Here is a 24,271-nt window from a genome sequence, read left to right as displayed (position 1 = left end):
ATCGCAAGCTCGCATGGCATGCTCGTTCGCTTCTGTCGGCGCCAATGAAATCAAATGTGCTGCAATTTAAGCGTGACAATACTGTGTACACGTCGTGCCGACTAACATAGGCGCTTCGTTATACGAGCTGCAAGCGATCGTGTCACAAGCGCAACCGGTGTCGGATTCGATGGCCCAGCGAGCTATGCCTGCCGGTTCCTGGCCATCGGCGGCTGTCAACGGATCCGATACTGCTATAACGCGGCCTTGCGGAAACACGCCTACAGTGCTCGCATAGACGTGTTTATATTGTCATCGTTTGTTTCAAACAAGATAGCTGTGCAAATACGGTTGCTTTCACTTTCTGTTCTAAGTTACGCAGCATTCCGAACTTCCACGCAGGGGCGCCGGTTCTGGGCCGTCGCTCGCTCATTCGTACCATGTGTCCCGAATCGCCGCATGCAGCAAGTCGCACACGACGCGCCGTACTACAGATCGCACGGAAAATCGCGCCATGTGTCTCGGAAAATCGCACGGAAAATCGCGCCAGACGTGGCCAATCACTTAGCGACTCAGATATTGCGGCCGGCGATGGCGAGGACAAACCTCAACAAAACCCTCGCATCGGCCACAATCAACGGTAAGACACAACAAATCGGCGTTGAACGTTGTGGCAGCGCAGCCAAGCTGATAGTGTGGGAAATATCCCGATGGACACGACAAAAACTGCAGTTGCAGCGACACGGAGAGCGTCCCACTAAAAGTACGTACAACAGCTAGAACAAGCAACAACAGAGGAGAAGAGCACATGTAAGCCGCACGGCAGCCAACGAAAATTCGTGACGTAACCACATGACGTAGCGTTTTCTTGGCTATTTACAATCCCGGTTGATGTCAATGTCGCGAGGTGCTCTGTTTTGTGGTTGGCTGCACGCACGTACTTTAAAATTGATTTTAAATATGTTCTAAGCGATATTCGCCGCTGATATTTTATAGACCATGTGTGTGTGACCAACTAAATCGATCTCGCAAGTTATCTCGACTTCAAATTTTTGTGTCAGTGCTCCTCTAACCATTTCCTTGGGTATTTATGTTTTTACTACTAGAACTAACCTTGGGAGTGATAGCCAGACCCACCACTCACAAACCTTGGCGGCGGATGTGGAACATACTTTCTGCCGCAGGCGTCACGAGTATGTGATCTTTTGGGTGAAGGCAACTGGTCAATAAACACACACATGCTACCTGAAGGCATCAATGTTGCCGGATTCGAGACACTTGTTATGTAATGAATGAGAAGGGGGTTAACCGAGGAGCCCTATTATTATTATTATTAATATTAATTAATGATATTATTATTATTCATATGATTAATAAAAATCGGGCTCCTCAGTTAACCCCTTTCTTCTTGTTGATTATATAATGAGGCATGATTAATAAAAATCAGGCCCCTTGGTTAACCCCCTTTCTTCTCGCTCATTACATAACGAGGGTCTCGAATCCGGCAACATTGATGCTTTCAGGTAGCATGTGTAGGTTTATTGACCAGTTTCTTTCACCCAAAAATATCACGTAGTCGCGACACCTGCGACAGAAAGAATGTTCCGCAACCGCCGCCAAGGTTTGTGAGTGGTGGCGCTGGCTAACAATCCCAAGGTTAGTTATAGTAGTAAAAACAAATACCCAAGAAAGTGGATGGGGAAACGGCGCCGCGGTAGCTCAATTGGTTAGAGCATCGCACACGTAATGCGAAGACGTGGGATCGTTCACCACCAGCGGCAAGTTGTTTTTTCATCTTCTTTCATTGCCATTAATTTATAGTTTATTTAATTCAGTTAGCAAGTACAAGTAATTTCCCCTATGTTGTCCTTGGTGTCTGTTTGTTGGCTTCTTATGTGACTATGTATGTCTGTATACATACATACATATATAAGGACACCAGGGACACAGCATACGGGAAATTACATGTACTTATTATTTGCATTTAAGGAATGATAATTAATGGCAATGAAAGTGGATGAAAAAACAACTGGCCGCAGGTGGGATACGAACCCACATCTTTGCATTACGTGTGCGGTGCTCTTACCAGAGCTACCGCGGCGCCATTTTCCCAATGACCTTCTGGGGTATTTATGCTTTACTACTAGAACCCTGGGAGTGTTACCCAGCGCCACACCTCACGGTCTTGACGTATTATATATATGTGTATCAGAAACACGTGCCCTAAAGTGATTAGTTAAAAAGTGCACTTGCGAAACTTTCGTAATTTATCCCTTACGCAGATCAATTTCTCACGCAAGTAGCATCAGCCTCTTAAGAATCCAGCTTACAGAGTAGGGGAGTTTGTGTCAAGACTTCTACCTCTGAATGTGAAATTATCATACTGATCTCAAAACTTCAAGATAGATATCTCAGAACACAAGGTCTATAATCACTAAACAAAATGTCTTCAGATACAATATTTTTTTTTTCACTTTTCTGATACAAGCATGTATATTAAGAGAAATTAAAATTCTAATTAACAATTTATGATGTATTTATTCACGCTATCACGAAAATTGCATTCGCCAAGCTGCTTAATATAGCGACGTTTTTGTAGAAGATAGCGTTTGTGTTCAGTCCTATCTGTATCTTTTGTTTTGCCGTGCAATAAACCTGAAAAGCTTTTTGTCAAATATAATCGAATTTATTTGAAAACTAAGTACCTAAGGCTTATTATGATTTTACTGCTAAGCACTGCTACATCAGTTGTGATACTGACCCCGATCAGCGAGCTTTACACCATACACCAGAGGTCATTCCTCATTCTTAAAGGAGCCCTGAAACACTTTTTGAACATAGTAAGAAAACGTTTTAGATGCTGTTGTGAACATGTGATCCAAACATTACTGCACTGCATGCAGCAGGGAATTCACAATGTTTTGTCAAAAACAGCGAAATGTCGCTTGCTCTCACTACCGCAATGCAGTCATGTAGCGTCATCGAAAGGCAGCTGGTCCAGAAACGCTATTAGCTATTTCATGATTACGAGAGCATCCTCAGCAATACATACGCTGCAGCAATACACACGTTTTATATATATATATATATGTGTGTGTGTGTCTGTGATCTCAAACATACAGAAAATTATCATTTCATCTTTGCATTGCGTAGTCTATCGTGGCTGCCATGGGATGACGCAATGAGCCCTTTCGCCGCCGCGACACTTAACTTTTTGCTCTCTTGGCTTATCCGCTGTGTAGCTAGCACACTAGCGGAGACGAAAAGGGAGAGAAAGCCAGGTATCAGTGCGATAACTGTACTTGCAGTTTAAGGATTAGAAACCTTTTTGCAGCACGAGATTCGCGAAATGATGTCCTTTAACAGTGAGGCCATATATGATTAGTCAGAAAAGTGTTTCAGGGCCCCTTTAAGTCTGTTGATGATTATCTTCATATATTTTGATGGGATGATGGCCCCTACATATGTACACCTTTTCCACAGTTGGCTGCAGCATTAGGACGGGCGCTGAGCGCCCGTGGAGGCAAAATAACTATGAGGGTCAAGGTGCCCCAACATACGTGATTATAAGCCAAGGCAACAATACCCGTTATCAGAAAAAAAAATTGAAACCTGGGACGTGGACGTAAGCCAAAATGCGTTTTATTGAAAGCCAAGAACATGCACGTGAGATTACATAAACAGTGTGGTATCCCCTATCGCTCAAGCGTGAACTGCACGCGGCGCTCCACAACGCCATGAAAAGCCGCCAGACTGCACTTCTGTGCCTTAAAAGCGCTGCGCTAGCATCGCCACGTGCACCAGAGCTCGCCGTGCTGCACATAATGAGCGCCAGAAGCGGGAAACTCACGGCGCACACGGTCACCATTCGCCCTAACTTTTACGTACACGACGCACCAGGAACAAAAAAAAGCGCAAAAGGTCGAGCGCGTCAGACCTAAGCGCAGGTCAGTGCTGAAAACCTAAACCACCACGACGACAGAACATGATCGCCATACCCCGGCGAGAAAAGAACGATGAGGTGCACGTAGTAGGGTGACGTCTAACATACTGCACTGCTTCGAGACGGCGCTTCGCATTCCTAATGCGATGCAAACGAGCAAACGTAAGACGCTGCGAGGCTCCAAGAGGCAGCGCCAACCATGTCCATGAATACCGACATCAAAGACTTGCAAACATTAAATCAATAATTGAGTTCATATCGATGAGTCAAACGCCAATAGTGAGACGTCGTCGAGCCACGGCGCGACAAGCGATGTGAAGAGGTACACGTGACACTGTCCCACAGTATTGTCACCGGAGGCAGTGAGAACCGGCCTACAAGCGAATATATCGGCGCAAGCGGTCCGTTCTTCCCACATCCAAAGAAAGCACATTAGACCGAATGCGACAGGAGAGTCGGCCACGAGATATACTGGGGAACGCGATTCTGCGAAGCGGCGGCCCGTGTGCAAAACAAGACTTTATGTACGATGTGTGCTACGGGGTTACAGAGAGCGAAGATGTGCGGCACGCCGGCGGGGACTTCACTCTTCCTCGTCCGAATGCGGTGGAGGTGCAGACGGGTCCGCCATGAAACTATCCAGGACCCCTTGCATGCTGCGGCGCATGCGCAGCTCTGGATCGTCACCACCAGCCCCCTCCTCCTCCTCGGTAGTGGTTGTCACCAGCTGCTCTCGGCCGTCGGGACCCACGGTGCGCGTGGTGCGCGTCGTGATGACGCTGCGAAAGGTAAAGAATGCAGCACGTCAACAGGTCTTGCCCCTTTACTGTAAAGTATACATCCAGTCCCTTTATTAACACGTCGCGGAGAATGGCCGATCACACCCATTACTGCGGCGTGGCTGCGTGCAAACCAATAAAGAGGGTAGAAAAGAATGGATTTAAAACATAAAGAATCATTAAAAAATGTCGACTGTGAGCACTGTCTGACTTGTGAGACATTTTCCCAGTACGTATAATTTCTGTCGAATGATTGAAAAATAACAGAAAATCACATTAATGCAAACAACACTTTGCACAAGACCAATCCACCGAATAAGAATAGCTCTTCACTAACAAAGTCCTTCGGTCTGCCTGCAGAATGGATAATTCGTTGGTAAGATGCTTGAGGACAGTAAAATATATACAGGGTGTCCCAGCTAACTTGGACCAAGATTTTGAAAAGACCTATGCGTTCTTCAGAACAGAAATCGCGTGGATGTTGTTAGCATTTATCTAAACTTACAGTACCATTTTATTGCTAGTCTTTTTTTTGAGTAATTAGCCGAGACAAATTTATTAAATTTTTAGATATATAGCTTGAAACGTTCAGGCGTCAATAGGAAAGTTGTAGAGCTTGACAAATATTGCCCAACCCAGGCACTTCCAACAAGATAGACTTAGTGTGGCCGTTTTTATTTGGGAAAAACAAAAGCCCGTGGAGTTTACCACGTGACAGCGTGCTCTGTGTGCCCGAATGCACCGCGATTACAGTGCTCTCAGTGCTTTGGAAAAACATAGCTTGCTTCGCGCCTTTCGTGCTGCCCACGACAGAGCTTCGCGTTGTGCTTGTTTCGGAGATAAACGCCAGTGGGTTCGGGCGGCAGTTGAAATACAGCGTGGCTCCCATTCCTGTGGCGATAATTGCACTCTCATGCTAGCAGAATCCATGCAGAGGAAAAATGACAAGCTCATGAGTTCGAATTTGGGAGCAAGACCCCAACAAGCAAACAGGCATTATAACAAGCTTGATAATGTTGTGTGAATTATGCTGGTTGTCATAAAAGGAAGAATTGTAAACTGGCACAAAAGGTTGTTTTTTAGCTTCCTGTCCATTCCTTGTCGGCAGAGAATTTGTAATTTCATATTACTTATGTGCCTTTTCCACGTCATACAAAAGTTTAACACAGATAGCTCTTTTCATGGATAACGGTTGTAGAGATTTATTCGCAGTGATGTCTGTCTAAAGAATGTGTGCAAACAAGTCACCCTCTGCCATAATGCAGTCTTGGCACCTTTTCAGAACGCCCGATGTAGCTTTTTTGATGACGCAAGACGGTATTTCGCTGCAGGCCTCAGCAATCTATGCCTTTAGCGCTTCTGGTGTAGTTGTAGGTTTGTGGTACACTCGGTCTTTCACATGTCCCCACAAGAAGTCAAGAGGTGTCAAGTCTGGTGACCTTGCAGGCCATGCCACTGGTCCATGCCGCCCGACCCACAGGCATTTGAAGGCTTCGCCAAGCCAGGCTAGGGCAAGGCTGGTGCTGTGAGCTGGTACACCGTCGTGCTGATACCAAGTTCGCTTTAAAAACACAAGAGGAAGATAACAGCGAAAATCTTCGACTGGGCCTTCCAAGATGTCATTCATGTACCGCTGAGCAGTGAGCATGTGGTCAAAAAATATGGGGCCAATTATTCTTCCGTCAAAGATACCGCACCACACACTTGAATGACCATTGGTACTGGTGTCTGGTCTTCACCACCCAATGCGGGTTCGTTTCGTTCCAGTAATACACATTATGGAATTTCACATTATGCGCATTATGGAATTACTTGTGCTTAATAAATGTACTAAAGAAATGATAAATGAATGGAAATCAAAGTGGATGAAAAAACAACTAAGTAATTTCCCCTATGTTGTCCTTGGTGTCAGGGTTTGTTGGCTCCTTATGATATGACTAATAAAAATCAGACCCCTCGGTTAACCCCCTTTCTTCTCGTTTATTACATAATGAGGGTCTTGAATCCAGCAACATTGATGCCTTCAGGTAGCATGTGTGGGCTTATTGACCAGCTGCCTTCACGCAAAAAGATCACGTACTCGTGATGCCTGCCACACAAAGGATGTTCCACATCCGCTGCCAGGGTTTGTGAGTGGTGGTGCTGGCTAGCACTCTCGGGTTGGTTCTATTAGCAGCACATAAATATCCCAAGAAGTGGAAGGGAAGATGGCGCCGCGGTAGCTGAATTGTTAGAGCATCGCATGCGTAATGCGAAGGTTATGGGATCGTTCCCCACCTGCGGCAGAAAACCACTTTGATTTTCATTAATTTATTGTTTCTCTATTACATTTATTAAGCACAAGTAATTACAAGTAATTTCTCCTATGTTGTCCTTGGTGTCAGCGTTTGTTGGCTTCTTATGATACGACTATTATATATATATATATATATATATATATATATATATATATATATATATATATGGGGTCCCAACGAACTTTAGCCAAAGCTGTCAAGTTCGTCTTAACTACATTCTCAGTTGGGTTGGTTGGTGGGGGTGAGGGGGGCTGAGTAAAATGTAAAGTTACTATTTAGCTGTGGTTAACGCGATAATTTTTTTTTCTGGGCTACCAATTAGGTTATGCTTCGACATCCTGACTTCAAGTCGTTGCATAAAATCTGATGGCGGCCCATCATCAACTGCCCGCTGCGTCACACGCACATGAAAGTGTCTATCAAGCTTCTAGCGCGCCAGGCTAGCTGCGAGTTCACAGTAGGCACTACGTTCCTCGCTGTTGAGAGGAAGCGTTAGCTCAGGCCCAACTCCGATGACGCCTGTTCAAATACATGCAAAACGCAAAAACATTTTTCTGAGATAACCACTGGGCCGATTTTAATGAAATTTGCTGTATTTGAGAGATAATGTTAAATTCTAATGACTGTTTGAAAGTGAAATATCGATTTGGGGCCTGCATTCTTTAAAGAGAATTGTCAGAAAATTGGTAAATTTGCACAAAAAAATAGAAGCACCAAGATTACAAATTCGTAGCTATGCACCAAGAACACATATCGCAGTTCTGTTAACTGCAACCGTTAGAGCGTCCAAGGCAGACAAATCTGATACGTCGATTTATAACTTACGTGAATTTGTTAGATTGTTTATAAGAGTTTTGCAAAAGTTCTACTCCAATAATAGTGGTTTATTTGAAAGCCATGTATAATACATCAACTATGTCTGCTTTAGATGTACTATTATGTGTAACTTGGAGTTGTGATATCATTTTTCATTGCTCGAGTTAGAGTTGTAAACTTCATAGTTTCATTTTCTGAAAGTTTGCGATTTTCAACAAGTCTTGCTAAAAATATTCCGGCCTAATAAATAATTTCGCTACGAACGGTCACTAGATTTTAACTTTTTCTTTTACATTCAACAATCGTCATCAAATTTGATGCAGTGGTTATCGAGAAGAACGATTTCTCCTTTTCCATGTATCTAGATAGGAGCCCCCGAGGTAATGCTTCCTTGTAAGGTAAACAATTCTGGATATACGTACCTGCTCCTCAATAACCAACAGGTTTTCATCAAAATCACTTTTGTCAAATGCAATTAACTATATGAACCTGTAATTGATATTCGTATTTCCTTGCCCAAACTGATGTATAATACACCATTTTCTTTAAATTTCTTTTTTTAAGGTTTCGACCGTGGTACGTCATAATCGTCTAATACTGAAAGTTAGAAACCAACTGCTTGACTATAACACAACACGATGGACTGAGGAGTTCCTGACTCACAGAGTTCAAGTAATAAATTTAAACAACTGCTTTACTAACCGCACTCACGTCACTTCAAGAGTTCCTAAAGGGTACGTCCTCGGTCCACTGCTATTCTTAACTTGCATCAATTACAATGCAGCTAATGTTACTTCACAAATACGCCTCTTCGCAGATAACTGCGTCACGTACAATGAAGTTGCCCCGCCGACATCTCTGCGCTGCCAGTCTGATTTAACCAAACTGAATGACTGGTGCGCCCCATTGCAGATAGAAATTCACATAGTAAAAACTAAATACCTGAAATTCGCTTCTGTTACAGGCCCTACCTCTAACCAGCATAAGATACGCGGTATAACTATCGACTCAGCATTTTCAATTAACTACCTGGGTGTTCCGTTGACCTCTTATTTAACTGGAATACTAATACTGAACACATTACCACAAAGGCATGTAAAAAACTTGGTTGTCTCAAATGGCAATTACACCTTGCAAATGTTGATACCATACTTCGCACATAAACTTCTCCTATCAGGCCCTCTTTAGGATATGTGTGGTATCCTGTGTGGACTTCTGGTTTCGGTTTTAGGTCGTTACATCACGGCACCACTCAGCGCCAAACGCTGTAAGTTGCCTGCAGCGTTTCCTCTCGCAGAAATACAATCATTCTTGGTCTGGTCCCCGACTGAAGCTGTCCGGCTGTTTCTTGCGGCACTGCACGCCCCGGCCGTTTAGGCCTCATGCCGTAGATCTTCCGTCAGGCTGCCCCGTCAAAGCTACAACAATATGTATCCATAATTTGGCGCCCTCATCACACTAATATCTCTAACCTACTCGAATCAGTCAAAAATGAACCTGCACGGCTCTTGTCTTCATAATCGCATTATCAAAGTGCGTTCTGCCTTAAAGAAATTAATCTTCCTTCTCATGACATGCGCAGGAAATTAGCCTGGTTGTCATGCTTTCATAGTATTTGTAATAGCAATATTCCTTTCACTCAAGCCCATATTCGTCCCACAACTTGCACCTCGACCCGCGCAGACTATGTTCATAAAGTGAAACCAATATTTGCCCGGACTGAAGATGATCAAAATTCGCCTCCAGTTTTACCTATTAATGCAAAATCATTATATGCCCATTTGCGCGAAAATCCGTCGTAGTCGATGACGTGACCGGATGACATAAAAAATGGCCAACGGCGTACAGAGTAAATAGATGTGGTTGATCCCTCTTTCATAAAAATTGGTAGAACACGCAAGTGAAACGTGTCTTCGCAGAAGCAGTTGCGTGAACTCACGGTCCGCTGCCGCAAAAGGTGCATGATTTGCGGGTCGGCGACGGTGTTGCAGGTCCACTTAGCGTGCGGTGTCCTGTTGGCGAGCGGCTTCCTGCTGCCGAGTTGCTTTGGCGAAGGTACGAGCATTTTGGTCCGGCTCCGTACTGTCTTGGACAACCAGGTGCGACACGCTCAGCTTCAGGAATGCGAGTGGCAGAGTTAGCAGTATGCGCCGCAAATGCACGAAGGTGTTCTGCTTCACCCTGGCGAATCTCTCCGGACCAAAGTGAGATTCGCTGGTCGACTTTGTTGCCTTTCTGCACTGCTTAGTGCAGCAGTTATTAGTTGGTGCCATCCCAAGTGAAGCAGTAGGCGGTGTTTAAGCACTGGTCATGCATGTGGAAGCTGCACTCCGTAGGCAACGAGGTGTCACAGGCTAATCAGACGCGGAAAACCATGTGCGGAAACTGTGTCATCACCTCAGCAGAAGGCCTACACCACCTATACCAGGCTACACCGCGCTGGAGCCTCCGCTGTGCTGAGACAAGCGAAGCGCTCATTGTTGGTGCTCGTTAGTGCCATGATGCAGTACTTCGCTTCACTGCTCCTAGACGGTGGCGCCATTCCTGTCAAGAGAGAGCATATTTTACGCGCTCGCGCCGACGTCACATCCGTTACAGGAAGCTGATGATGGACCCGGCACAAAACATCTTCGTCTTAAAACATGTCAAGAAATGCTCGGACTGACATCAAATCTCTCAGGGAGGTTTCTGTAAACAAAGTAAGCTAATGGTTTTGAAAAGAAAATTTGGTACATATCGGTCTGGGGGGGAGTCGAGCCCGGGCCTCCGGGGTGCGAGACGCGAGCGCGCTTCCCTGACACCCCAGCAGCTGTACGGTTCTGGTTGACTAAAGGTGTGCCTAGTGCGTGTGTCATTTCACACGCCACATTGCGGCCGTCTGGCTGACTAATGGTGTGACCTAGTGCGTGAGTCACTGGGCACGTGGCTGCGCCACCAGTGGGGAGGAGATGGCACCATGTCATGAGTGTAATAAACGAGGGCATAAAATAAAAAGCATTAACGTCTAATTCAACGCCGCTGAGCAGCGATTTGAGTTACGAACTTCTGGCGGGCAAGTGAGCGTGCTGGCTTGGCGCGCTTTGATTCGGCCTTACCAAGGCACAGTTAGGACGCAAGTGAGAGCTTACGGGGACAAGGTCTGCGAGGAAAAAAAACTCGCCGACGATTACGATATTCCGTAATGGGAAATTTGAGCGCAGCTCTACACGTGTCACTATTTTGTATTATGATTCTATAGGTACACGGTTTGTATTAGGAAAAGAACGCCATGAACGCTTTGAGTAGCATAGATGGCATGGACCATCTGTCTCGTGCAGCACATTGAAAACAGAGCGAAGGGAGGCGCTAATGCCTTGCTAATTAGGAGATTGCAAGAGGCAGCGCATTGGTGACGCATTGATGATGCATGGGCGCGATTCACAGCAGCCGCCGCAGACAGACCTCCGTTCATGCAGCACTTTGTTTCCATACAGACGACGCGCGCTACTCTGGCACCATATCGTAGGCATCGTAACTGCACAGCCTGTCTTGCGCAGCACTATGCTTTTCTTCTCACGCTTTCGCGGGAAAATCGTGCCACCAGTGTCAGCGTCGGCAACATCCAAGGGAGTATCACACCGAGCCTTACTGGTAGTTGCTCGCCATCACCTCTTTGCAGGAGCAGTAATACCCGTCACACATGCTGGTACCGCAGACTGGCCTGAGCAGCTGATGGCGTGGACAAGCGTAACCATTGCGTGAGCGATGTGAGCTGCGTTTGCGTTGTCGGCTATCAGATATTGTATAAAATCCATTTCTTTTTCTTTCTAACATGATGTAGCGTTTATGTTTTCTTTCATCTTTCTGTTCAACTTTTAGGCCATATTTTATTGTATCTAATAAATTCTCATATCATTCATACTCTACACATTGTACTTACGTTCGATCCTTTTGCATCCCCCCCCCATGTAACGACCTAGCAAGCAATTAGGCTATTCAAATAAATAAATAAAAGAAGATATCTGAATTGAGACCTCACCAGTGATCTCGCGCTTCTAAGACAAGCACTCCAACCACTACACCGCAGCCGTGTTATGCAAGCGAGCAGATATTAATTTCGCATCGGGCGCTGACAAACGCCGACGAATAACTGTTGGGCTCATCTTGTACACCACCTTTCCTTATTCCTTCGTCCATTTTTACTTTTCTTTAAGCACTTCAGTACTTCGCGCTGCAGAAAGTTACACCTTGTGAATAGTGAAGTGCATAATCACTGCATGACACCACATGTCGCATGGTATGCAAATAAACACAACTGCACATATCAAATTTGGCTTTATATCATTTAATTAACTCCTTAGTATAAATTCCAACATGCACATTTCTTTTTATTTATTTAGGAATTCCAAAGTTTCATTTTCAATCCTAAAACAGCTAATTTGATGCTAACCAGCTGTCTATATATATATATATACAGTCGACGACTGATTTTTCGGACGCCTAATTTTTTGGACATGCTTGATTTTTCTGACTTTTTCCTGGCCCCAGGACATACCTCATAAAGTCAATGTATTACATGGCTCAAAATTTCGGACACTCTAGGGAGGGCTGTTCGATTTTTCAGACTTTCCAAGCGTCAGCCGGGCCAACTGCCGCGCATTTTGAGCTGTGTTGCCGGCATTTCGTTTGTTTATATTTTCCTCCTGTAGCCTTGAAACCGGTGCCGGTCTTGCATGGCGGTTCCTCAGCTACTCAGATGCTGGATTGAGGCTATATGCTAGCAGCTTCCGCTTCCGCAACAGCGTCACTGCCGTAACGCAGTGCTTTTTTTTTCTTTTCCTCCTTTGACTGCCTGTTTGTGTTTGCTGTGCGTTGACGAGCTTAGCGAGTAGGCCTAGTTGTGGTCGTGCTGCGGAGACGTGAAAACCACGTTTTGTCGCTACTGTGGCTACTCTGTCGATTTGCTTGGAGCACTCAGCATGCTCGCTGATGCGTGGAAGTCGGCGGCACCCACAACGCTGCGCAACTGCTTCTGCCAAGCGAGATTTGTGCTGAATGGCGACTCGGCTGTCCTGGACAAGGATAGTGTCGTCGAGCAGCTGTCTGGCAGTGAGCACCTCATCGACGGCCTTCGCACTGCAAGCGACAAAATTCCCTCGACCGTCTCGTTTTCGGAGTTCACGGACGTGGACAGCGAGTTGGAACTGTGCGCTGGGCTCACGGAAAAGAAATCCTTCGCCAAGTGCATGCGCAGTCCGAGAGCGACGACGACGACGACTCGCCTGCAGCAGCGCAGCCGACACAAGCTGAGCTGATGCAAGTGGTCGCAACTCTTTCGTTGGCTTACGGGGACACGACGACTCTCGCCAAAGTTTAGGCGGACCTGCTTGCACGCAAGCGAAGCATGGTTCAGAAGACCATTAATCACTTTTTCCAGCCTCTAACTCAATAGTAAGCAATAAATTGAGTTTCTTGAGGGCACATTTGTTTTTTCGGACTGCCCGATTTTTCTGACATTTTCACGGTCCCTTGAGGGTCCGAAAAATCGGTCGACTGTATGTGTGTGTGTGTGTGTATTATATATATGTATATATATATATATATATATATATATATATATATATATGGCATCAATTTAAATATTAGTTTACCAATACACATTCTGGGGGTATCGTGGAGCCTATCCCTGACTACATGCTGGTATTCATAAATAATAATGCAGTTACCTAGCAGAGGCAATAAGGTGTCCCTGAAACCATTTTAGTCCAACCTAAAGGAATGATATACTAGACAAAGTATCCTTCAAAAATCGCTCTCTTGCAACTGAAAGTTTCATCATCATCATCATCATCATCATCATCATCATCAGCCTGGTTAAGCCCACTGCAAGGCAAAGGCCTCTCCCATACTTCTCCAACTACCCCGGTCATGTACTAATTGTGGCCATGGTGTCCCTGCAAACTTCTTAATCACATCCGCCCACCTAACTTTCTGCCGCCCCCTGCTACGCTTCCCTTCCCTTGGAATCCAGTCCGTAACCCTTAATGACCATCAGTTATCTTCCCTCCTCATTACATGTCCTGCCCATGCCCATTTCTTTTTCTTGATTTCAACTAAGATGTCATTAACTCGCGTTTGTTCCCTCACCCAATCTGCTCTTTTCTTATCCCTTAACATTACACCCATCATTCTTCTTTCCATAACTCGTTGCGTCGTCGTCAATTTGAGTAGAACCCTTTTCGTAAGCCTCCAGGTTTCTGCTCCGTACGTGAGTACTGGTAAGAAACAGCTGTTATACACTTTTCTCTTAAGGGATACTGGCAACCTGCTGTTCATGATCTGAGAATGCCTGAAAAACGCACTCCAGCCCATTCTTATTCTTCTGATTATTTCAGTCTCATGATCCGGATCCACGGTCACTACCTGTCCTAAGTAGATGTATTCCCTTACCACTTCCAGTGCCTCGCTACCTGCTGTTCTCTTTCGAGACTGTTAAACATTACTTTAGTTTTCCGCAGATTAACTTTTATAGACCCGCCCCTCTGCTCTGCCTCTTCAGGTCAGTGAGCATGCATTGCAATTGGTCCCCTGAGTTACTAAGGTATTCTCTGTTAACTCTTATCCCCAATTCTTCCCAATCCAAGTCTCTGAATACCTCCTGTAAAAACGCTGTGAATAGCATTGGAGAGATCGTATCCCCCTGCCTGACGCCTTTCTTTATTGGGATTTTGTTGCTTTCTGAAAGTTTACACACTAAAAAAAAGGGGGGGCGGGGGTGTACGTCTGAGAAGGGATGGAGCAATTTTGTCGTCATTGTTTTTAAACAATTCAGTTCTGTAATGCGATGTAGTTTTATCCAAACGCAGAAAAACAACCAGACTAGCATCAAATGTTGTGATTTCTAAATATGTTTATTATTAGTTACCTGCCCGTTTCTTTACGGTGGAGATTTCGGCGAAAATGAGAACGGTAGCAATTTACAAGATGACGCCTTCAAGAGAAGGCATGGGCACCCTACCGTGGCTGTGTCCTCACGAGGGCATCCTCACCCCTCATCTGCCCTCACTCTCACATGATGAGGTGAGGCTGAGGTGAGGATTGGCTTCGAAACATTGGTGAGGGTGAGGGAGAACAGATGTGGTGAGGGCGAGGGAGGATAACGGTGACGATGTAAGGCTAAGTGAGGAAGATGCGATTCATATCATTGTGCCTATTCAAATGCTTTTGTACACACCCTACATGGACCTGTGCAAGGTCCGCAGTACTGTATGAATAATAAAAATAAATAAATATATTGCTGAAGTGCAGAGTAGCCACTTGGATCATATGTGTCATAGATTTGAGATCTGAAGTTTTGAAGCACACTGGCAGGAAGCCTCTTGAGCTCACTTGTAACTGATCTGAGCAATAAATGGCTGTTTGTGTTAGCTGTAGCAAAACTTCGCGACTGGGAGCTGTAGCAGCAACGAAACTGGGAACAGGGACGGCCGCTTTTTGGTGTCACTCCAACATTTGTTTTTTCCACTGATTAACACAGTTCAGCACACTCCCATATCCGAAGCAAACATTTTGGAATTCACCTTTTCTTGCTCTGATTAGGTAGGGATTCTTACGATCGGCCTGCAGGGGTACTGCTCTGCAAAGCTATCTCAGCCTGTTGCAGGTGCTTCGATCGACCAGCGGTGGTGGCGCCCTTCAGAGAACCGGCGAAGACGACAGCTCTAACCGACCATGAACTTCATTCGACTGGAACTGGAGACTACGGCGACGTTAATCCACCGTGTGTCTTCTTCGGAGAGTCGGCGACGGCAGCAGGGCTGGCCATGTTTGGCCGATCGTATATTGTTGGTTGATTTGCCATGGCCTTCATGGTCTATTTGCATCAAGAGAGCTTCTCTAACAAAAGGGTGCTTTGCGGTACGTTTTTCCTCGGGCCCCAGGATTCGTCAGAGTCTGCTGACACTCGTGGCGACTACTGGAGAAAGTCAGCTCTGGAATTTAGAGGCGCCAGCTGGGATCCAGCGTGACCGCCCGGCTACGAGGACCCTCTCAACTCGGTAGGCTCTAGGAATCCAAAGTGCGTACATGTGTGTGTGAGCCCTCCCCCTCAAAGGCGGATCGACTACACCCCAACGACTGTGGACGGTCCAATTGGACGAAAGTTGGACAGTAGTTTTCCTTCCCCTAGGGATCTAGGGAGGTCAGAGGCTTTTTAAGCAGCAGTTTGTCGGCTGCTAGCGGCGTGCTTGAGAAGCAGTGTGCTTGGAGCTGTGTGCTGGTGTACTGTATGCTTTGTCTTGCGTGCTCCATTTGGGAGTCCCGCTAGACTGTCGAATGTATCCCCTGTTCTAATGTAAATATGTAAATAATTCCTGTACTCCTAGTCCCGACCAAGAGTCTGGTCCTCCCTACAACCTTGACCACAAACCTTACAGGACAAAAATGTGAGGTTGAGGCTTTTCAGACATTGACAGCGTTCGTGGCTTAGTAAACACACAAAAAGATATGACGTTATTATAGCAAAAGTTCGACTACAGTCCAACCAAAACTTTTTTGATGCTTTGGATGGCTCATGGAAATGGCGGTCGAGGGACTTTATTTACAGTAAACACGCAACTTAAGAACGTTGTGCTGTTGCGCTGATTCTCTCGAAGAAGCGCGACATGTAATTGATTAGTATAACAAGTAGTTGATTAGTATCTAATCACAAATTCCAACAAGCTATCCACTTTCCAATTCCCTGTAACTAGAAACTTTCAGCATAAAAACAACATAGCTCGCGATTAATTATGAATATTACAGCACATGTCCCCATAAATAAATCCATGTGCTTATTGCTTCGACAATTGCAACTCCAGGGCAGGCATTATATTTGAAAAATAAGCTGATGGGACGAGTAAATGGTTTATTTAAAACTGTAGCATGCTAAAGGTAAAATAATGGCATACCAAAGGATGACAGCGTTTCAATGTGACAGTGGAGTGGGGTGGGCAAATTTTCAACGTGAGGGTGAGGGAGGAAAGCCAAAAGTGAGGGCATCTGCCCTCCTCCATTCGAGAGTATCGGCTCAATGTAAGGAAGAAACATTAGGAGCTCACTTGTGGCAATAAGAAAGCTTGCTTATGTTCATTATTAGCATCGTACACGGATGCAACGCAACAAAGCGTTTACTGGAACAAGCTTCCGGCTGCATTCGTCGTCTGAACAGCCTGGCTGCTTCGGCCTTGCTCTCTACACACAAAGAGAAACAAGCAAAAACAAGATGAACACAGTACACTTTGCTTTCTGTAGCTTTTCCCTTTCGACCTCAAAGAGCATAAAGTTGAGATAACCATGGCTGCTGGACAGAACGTGGTATGCACAAAGGTGCCTCACCGAGTAGCAGTGACTGGTCGCGAAGAGTCATCCAAAGCTGACTCTGCTTCCATCCAATGGTCTCCGCCTTAAAGAAAAATAATGGTCACGTCATAGTTGTTAATTAGAGTATCGGTTGGGCAACTGACTAATATGTTGTACAAAAACCACAAGTGATAGGCCAACGTCACTGTCACAGCAGGCTACAGCAATCACACTCATTTAGAAAAAGGCGCACTAAACGAGAAACTTGTGAAGCAGTCAAGTTCTACGTCGTGCATATTTCTAATTAAACTAATCACGATTAGTTGAACTGTGAGGGCAATCTGTATGAAACATGCAGACTAAGCTTCTGTGCCCATCTTTAGAATAAAGCAAGTCAGACCATTATCTACCGATCACCAATCTTTGGTGCCCCTTTTTCTCTCTAAAAGCACATGTATGCCAACACAACAAAACGAGTAAAATATATATAAACATATATATAAACAGACAACGAAAGACAATCTGGGAAGGAGATCAAACAATAAGCCATAAAGCCCACAAACACACACACTTCATCAACACCAGTGCAGTTCCCCACCAGCCTACTCAAAAGGACAAGGGATCAAAGGAAGGTGGAAGGGTCACAAACTCAAGGTCATTGGAGAGGGGACGTCTTGTCTCCATCTACCTGACAAGCGTTGAAGCCCAGGACAGGCAGACGAGGGCGCTGTTGCGGGGGGGTCGGGCACTAAGGGCTGAGGGCTGGCCCGCGATGAGCAGACGCCAACGCCGGAGTCTGACGTCGGAGTGTTCTCTGCCGACGACTGCTGGCAGCCAGCCAGGTTACGCATGTACTCTCGCATTTGCAGCCGCGCGTCGGGGCCCGTAAACGTGACGGTCTTCACTATGGGCCGCACCAGCACATGCTGCGTCACGTGGACCACGTTACCGGCCGCATCGAAACCTTTACATTCGTCCTTTTCCGACGACGGTTCTATGGAAGAGAACGAAGCGACAAACTCACGGCTTCGCTGTTCAGCGTCTGGACCTGCGAACATCTGCGTGTGCAGCCGCGGCTCTGATGTCACGTGCCGTTTCACAGTCCGTGTGACGATTAAGTTCCCTTTTTCATCAATTGTTTGGCGCTCCTCGACTTGCTCTTCATCCGTCGGTGAAGCTGCAGAACGTAGCAAGCACTCCCGAAAGCGCTCTTCGATGACGTCAGTTGATCCGTCTCCTACAGCCGGCATTCGCTTATTTTGACGAGGATCTGTAGTGGCATAATCCAAGTGTTCCTCTGTGAAGTTTCCTTCCGTTGGCAGACCACCCTCAAGAGACAATGACTTGCCCGAAGCGGCAAAATGTAATGCTTCATGGTCTAATGTGTCCATGCTGGAAACCATGGTTGATTCTTCTGCAGAATTGAGGCTAGACATCATTGAATCAGTGTCACATTGGTACGTCGCGTGAGTATTAGCAGAGCTACTGGGCTCCAAGGAATCTGTGCTTGAGACAAGCGTGTCATTTTGCAGACGTTCTTGTGGTCGAGCCAGCGACTCTGCATCCGAAATAAAAGCTTTTGCAGAGTCTTGGTCGACCCATGTGAGCGTGTCAATACGCTCTACGACCACTGGAACAACAAAAGGTGAAGATGCAGGCCGGGACAATGTTGGAGATAGCTCTGTCGTGCGAATCTGGCTTGAGAATTGGTGCCAATTACGCGAAGTATCATCTTCGGTTCGAACCGAGTCCCATTCAATGTCCCGGGCTTCATATAAGGAATCCTGCAGTTCATTACAGTCATCCTGCAGGGAGTCAGCATCAGCAGATGGTTCTTTTAGTTGCAACGAATCCTTATCTTTACTTAAAACCTCTTGAAGCGAATCATAGTGTTCAGAGTCGTGAAATGAATCGTGTAATGAGTCCAAGTCCACGGACTCTTTTTGCGTGCAACCAGGAGTGTCCGGACCAAGATTAGATTCAGAATCATCAATTTCCCTGTCCCGTAGAGAGTCGGCATCAAATTGTGTTGCAGTGGACGTGGAGCTTTGTCTATCAACGCTGTCCACCGAGTGACCGCTTTCAGTGCGTGTAGACAAAAAGTGTCTCTCTGTCCTGGACCAAGCAACTTCTTGCTCATGTGACGTTTGAATTTCATCTGATTGCGCATCATCAGCCTTTCCGTCATATTGTCCTTCATTAACACTACTGTCTGTAGCCATTTCTCGCAATAAAGTGATGCCATTTTCAACACACACAGTAGTTTCATGCCCTGGGTCAGAGGCTTGGCTTTCATGACCCTCGTCGATTTCATCAAGTTTTGGAACAGCTTCTCCACGTAACCGAGTGTCGACACCTTCAGCTTCAACTATTTCCTTTTCCAGTCGTTCAAATTCCGTAAGCGAGTTTACAGATACACTATCTTGCTCGCTGCCTGCACCATTACGGATTTGATGCTGACGACCACTGAACGAATCGCTAGACCCGACGCTCGATGATTTTGTGCCTGATGCCATCTCAGCTTCAAGTCTCTCGAATTCCATTAAAGAGGAGGTGGAGGCATCGTCTTTTTCGCTACCTTTCCCAAACGTCCTACGTCCACCAAGGGTATCATAATCTGGCGTGGAACCACGTTCATCTGATATAGGGCTAAGTCGCCTTTTACCACGCGTACGAGCACGCTCATCGTCGTATGTTTCCTCCTCTACTTCTTGATGCGTATATAGATCCCCATATTCTGCTCTGACGTCTCCGACGTACTCATGCTCGTAGGATAAATCATATGGAAAGTCTTGTTGGCCTCCATTTCCTTCTTGAAGTCGACTTGCTAACAGCTTGACATTTTCCACGTCCATTCCTTCCTCTGGAAGATAAGAGCTTTCATCCGATGTATTCGAAAGACCAACGCCATACTGACAACTTTGATGCATTTGGAGAATATAATCTTCACATTTGCTGGCATACAGCTTGACGTCATCGGCTATAGCCCTCCCAGAACTAGACGACACACTTTCGGAATGGGGCTGGTCTTGGAATGAGTGACTTACTGAGCCGGGCAAGAAGGTGTACCGATCATCTTCAGGGCATTCCTGTTTAATTCGTGTTTTTTCGTAACTCATTGACTCCTCGGTGTGAACATGCTGAAACGTGTCACCACTGACATCATCTAAGCGCTTTTGTGACAAGTTACCTTTGTCATCTTCGCCATCTATTTCGTCTACAGGTTCTGGTGTGGCTGGACGTTCAAAAGGTTCCTTTACAGCAATGTTTTTGACTTCATAACGCACACTGCAGCCAAGGTATTCGGTCATTTTATCACAGTATTCATTGTAGGAGCTGGAAGATCTACCCTGTAGCAATGCTTCATCTACCGCACTTTCTACTTCTTCAGACGACAAATCACCCTGGAACGTTTCCGCGTAGAAGCCTTCCTCTCTTAGTTCCGTGCTATCTTCCTGTTCATCAAGCTCACGGCTAGAAGACACGTCGCCATGTGATGGTTCGAATATGGTGACAGCGCCCTGAGCCTCTGCTTCGCGTTCAGGTGCACTCTGCTCTAGAACAGGTCTCAAAGTTTGAGCAGTGAGGTCGTCATACTCTGGCACGTATTCCACTTCCACAGGGCCGTTTACTTCCTGAAACGGGGGAGTGGCTTGATCATCGCCAGCGTTGTGGTCAGCCTCTGCGTATTCAGCCGCCACAGCCTCATCAAAGGGCAATGAAACGGAGTTCTGAATTGTTGAATGTCGGTGATGCCGTTCCGTCTCGCACGAAAGGCGCTGCACCTCCACCGCATCTACTATGGTCTCTATGCTAGTCTGCCATGTGTGCTCGCTTTGCGTGGCCGAGCTTTCCGACACCGAGAGTTGTTCTTCTTCGTGACTGCTTGCCATGTAGTCATCGTTAGGACGAAGCCGACGCTGTCCGTCAAATAGTGCCGGTGAACCCGCTCCATTTAAAATTTCTGTCTTCCAGGTACTTCTACCGGAGTCACCTTGAGCGGTGGACGAGCTGGCAGACGGCCATCCAGTGCAGCTACGTCCTAGCTCTGCTGATACCGCACTTTGAAATGGACTGAAGACACCTTCAGATGACAATGGTCGAGCGCCAGTAGGCCCGTGCAGCATTGGAGCTACTTCTTTAGCCACTGGCTGCCAGCTCGGCAAGAACGGATGTTCCACTCCACCACGAATTACTGATTCAGGTATTTCGGCATCATATGGCTCCCGTAGAACAGATTTTGATCGTTCTGACTCGTTGTCAGAATCGAGTTCTTCATGCGCAGAGGCGACAATAGTTTCGCTAGCTTCGGAAACCTCCATGCTTCCTAGGTGTCCAGAGCTCTCAGAGTCTACGGAATAGGCAGAGCCACGCGAACTCCCACTCAAAGACGAACGCGCCGTTGCGAAGGATGTATCGTGAGATGATGCTGCTGCGGTAGCGTAAGATCCAGACGCTTCGCCGTCTTGCGATGTGGCACACGTCTCGTACTCTGAGGAGGCTTGCCCACTTAGTATGTTCACATCAAATTCGGATGACGTTGGTCGACTAGCACCAGGTGTTTTACCAGAATCCGACGTCATTTCAAATGAATAATAGTAGCTGTGGTCGGTTTCAGACCCAGAATGACCAGTGTCCATGTCTCTAGATGACCTTTTTTCGCTTTTCTTCTCTGTTCTCTTGGATTTGGATCTTAGCACGACAGGAGAGGTGGCGTCTACTTTTCCACTGCTTGATCCATTGTCTCCGTCTTTCCTCTTTGGTGGCGAGTCCAACTCTGGAGAAAGTGTTCCAGCAGCGCACGTAGCCATTTCATTTTCATCGTCATATGAAAGCCCACTTCTGCTAGACTCCGCGAGAGCTTCCTCTTCTATCACAAAGATGGTGTCTTCAGGTCCCTCGGCGACCTTGTCATCTAATTCCTGAGCGCCTTTGTCTCCACTCTCGTGCGAGTGCTTGTCACTGCCACCATCTTTTTGAGAGTGACCGCATTCAAGAGCAATGGCACCAACTCCAGAGGCTGCGCGATGATGTGATCCAGATGCCCTAGGACCATCACTGTCTGGAGATGAATTGCGGTCAGAGGCGGAGTCCTTTCTGTCTCCTCGACACGTTGCAGTGATGTGCGTTGGGGACTGTTCTCTTTCCACAAGATCCTCGTCTGATATTTCAGAAGGAATATGCTCCAATTGAGGTCGCTTGCTACCTATACGTAGTTCTGGTAGTTGCGGCTGAGTTGTCTCTTCATCGTCCGTGGCTGTATTTTCATCGTGCTTAACTACACTTTCTTTTTTAGTTGTCACGTCAGAGGCTAAATCTGTATGAACTTCCTCCTGTTCTGCAACAGGTGCTTCCCAAGTGACCTGTTCATCGTGCACTTCAACACTCTGCACAGCTCGTGGAGAGGCCGGAGGAGTGGGTGGTATTGGTCGGCCCCGAATCTTCGACATTACGTGGTCAGCCCATTCCTCTTCATCTTCGTCACTGTCCCCACGACGTGATTCGGGTGTTCGGGCGGTCATGTCCGATACTGTGAGAAGACCAACACCGAGAAGCCCCTCTGACAATTCTTTTTTCTCTGGGGCATTTTCTTTGGGTGAATGATCAAATGCTTCATTGAAGATAGTGGGCTTAATCTGCAGCTCCATTTGTTCATTGCGTTCTTCAGCCATCAGTGACTGCGGACGAGGGCGGACTTCCTGTCCCACATGGTGCAAGCTCTGCTCCGCTTTTAGAAGCGCAGCTTTCGCAGTTTCCTCTGTTGACGCTTCACGAACAACTTCATACGGACTCCGGCTGCCCGTCGGGCTCGACGATTCTTCCACTGGGGACGACGTGGCGTCGATAACGTCTTCACCGGCAAAAGCGACATTCTCAAAAGCCATGGCAGTTCCTCCTTGGCTTGGCGGACATGGCGACCCTACTTCTGATGACGACTCCACCGACGACTCAGAGTACCGGACTGACTTCTCTTTGGCTGGCTGCACCTCGGTCGGCGACACACCAACGCGCACTTGCATGTCTGGTGTCAAGTACTCCGGATACTCCTGCGCAGGAGATATGTCTTGCGTGGGGCAGTAGGCAGTCTCTTCAGGTGGAGAAGCCTCGAGAAGCGGTGAGCGCTCCCGACCCCCCACGCTGCGCCCTGCCGATGCCGCCGGGTCGGCAGCCGCCGATGGCGCATGGGATGGCTCGGCCACTGCTGCGTCGCGGCGCTCTAGAAACACGCCATGGAATGAAAAGGGTTAGTGAACGCGCAGCGCGCCACGCTATCGGTGTCTTCGTTGTTCGACAGCATGCAGTCAGCGAACGCACCGGCTGCCAGCAGCCTACAAGCGCAGCTTGACACGTGTGAAACAAGCGCGGTGCACAAGTGCGTCCGTGCCATTTTAACAGCTCTTACCAGCAGCAGCCACAAATAACGAATGCGGGGTGCAAAAAGCCTTGCTCAGTGCGCTCGCTGTTTCTCTTTACAGTTTTTCATGGTACTCGCATAGTATCAGCAGTAACAGTATAAAACGATAACCATGCACGCCTTGTCAGCCATCGCACATATGCTAAAGTTTACCCTGTATATGTTGCTTAAAAGTGGAACTATAACTAGCGCAGCATTTGAACGTTTCCAAATGCCATTGAATTTTACCCTACCAATGATGTGCTGCTCACACAGCTGTGCGGCTAATTCCGGAAAGTAAGGTATCTCCAACTTAACTGAAGATGATCTATTTTAATAACTTTTCCGAGTCTCGTAATAATGGCTCAAGGCTAGAAAACAGCATTTTACATACATAAAGGCTACCCACACTTCCCACAATAAGCTGCTTTTTGCACCCATCTTCCTTGTGGTACATATGAAAACTACCCTTGAGAGCAATCATACACAAAACTTGCTCATAACTACTTTTCCACCACGGCGGATCCTCAAACTAGCACCACTCAAGAATATGTGTGAATATTTAAGACGTTCCAGAAATGCACAGACATTTAAGCAATCCGATGTTATGAAGGCACCTAGAGACAAGTTTTATACAAGGGACACATGGGTTTTTTCTGCCGAACACCACACTACACATTTTAAATTAAATGAAGTTTGCTTCAAGCTGGAAAACATGTGGGGCTCAAATGTATAGTGCCCGTTT

At 46.5% G+C, this 24,271-nt stretch overlaps 1 protein-coding gene across 1 annotated transcript in view; it reads right to left on the bottom strand.

The window, feature by feature from the left end:
* Positions 1 to 3,605: 3,605 nt before the first annotated feature.
* Positions 3,606 to 24,271, bottom strand: part of LOC126548445 (uncharacterized) — a 338,395-nt gene continuing 317,729 nt past the window's right edge. Inside the window, exons 44-46 of the mRNA XM_055063629.2 lie at positions 17,821 to 23,349; positions 17,169 to 17,235; positions 3,606 to 4,701 (exon numbers count right to left, since the gene is read on the bottom strand). Coding sequence (XP_054919604.1) covers positions 4,506 to 4,701; positions 17,169 to 17,235; positions 17,821 to 23,349 — 5,792 coding nt within the window. The 3' untranslated portion in view covers positions 3,606 to 4,505. The remainder of the gene's footprint in view (positions 4,702 to 17,168; positions 17,236 to 17,820; positions 23,350 to 24,271) is intronic.

Source organism: Dermacentor andersoni, chromosome 1 (assembly GCF_023375885.2).
Source record: "Dermacentor andersoni chromosome 1, qqDerAnde1_hic_scaffold, whole genome shotgun sequence".
NCBI classification, from domain to species: domain Eukaryota; kingdom Metazoa; phylum Arthropoda; class Arachnida; order Ixodida; family Ixodidae; genus Dermacentor; species Dermacentor andersoni.
This window is presented reverse-complemented; position numbering and strand designations above follow the sequence as displayed.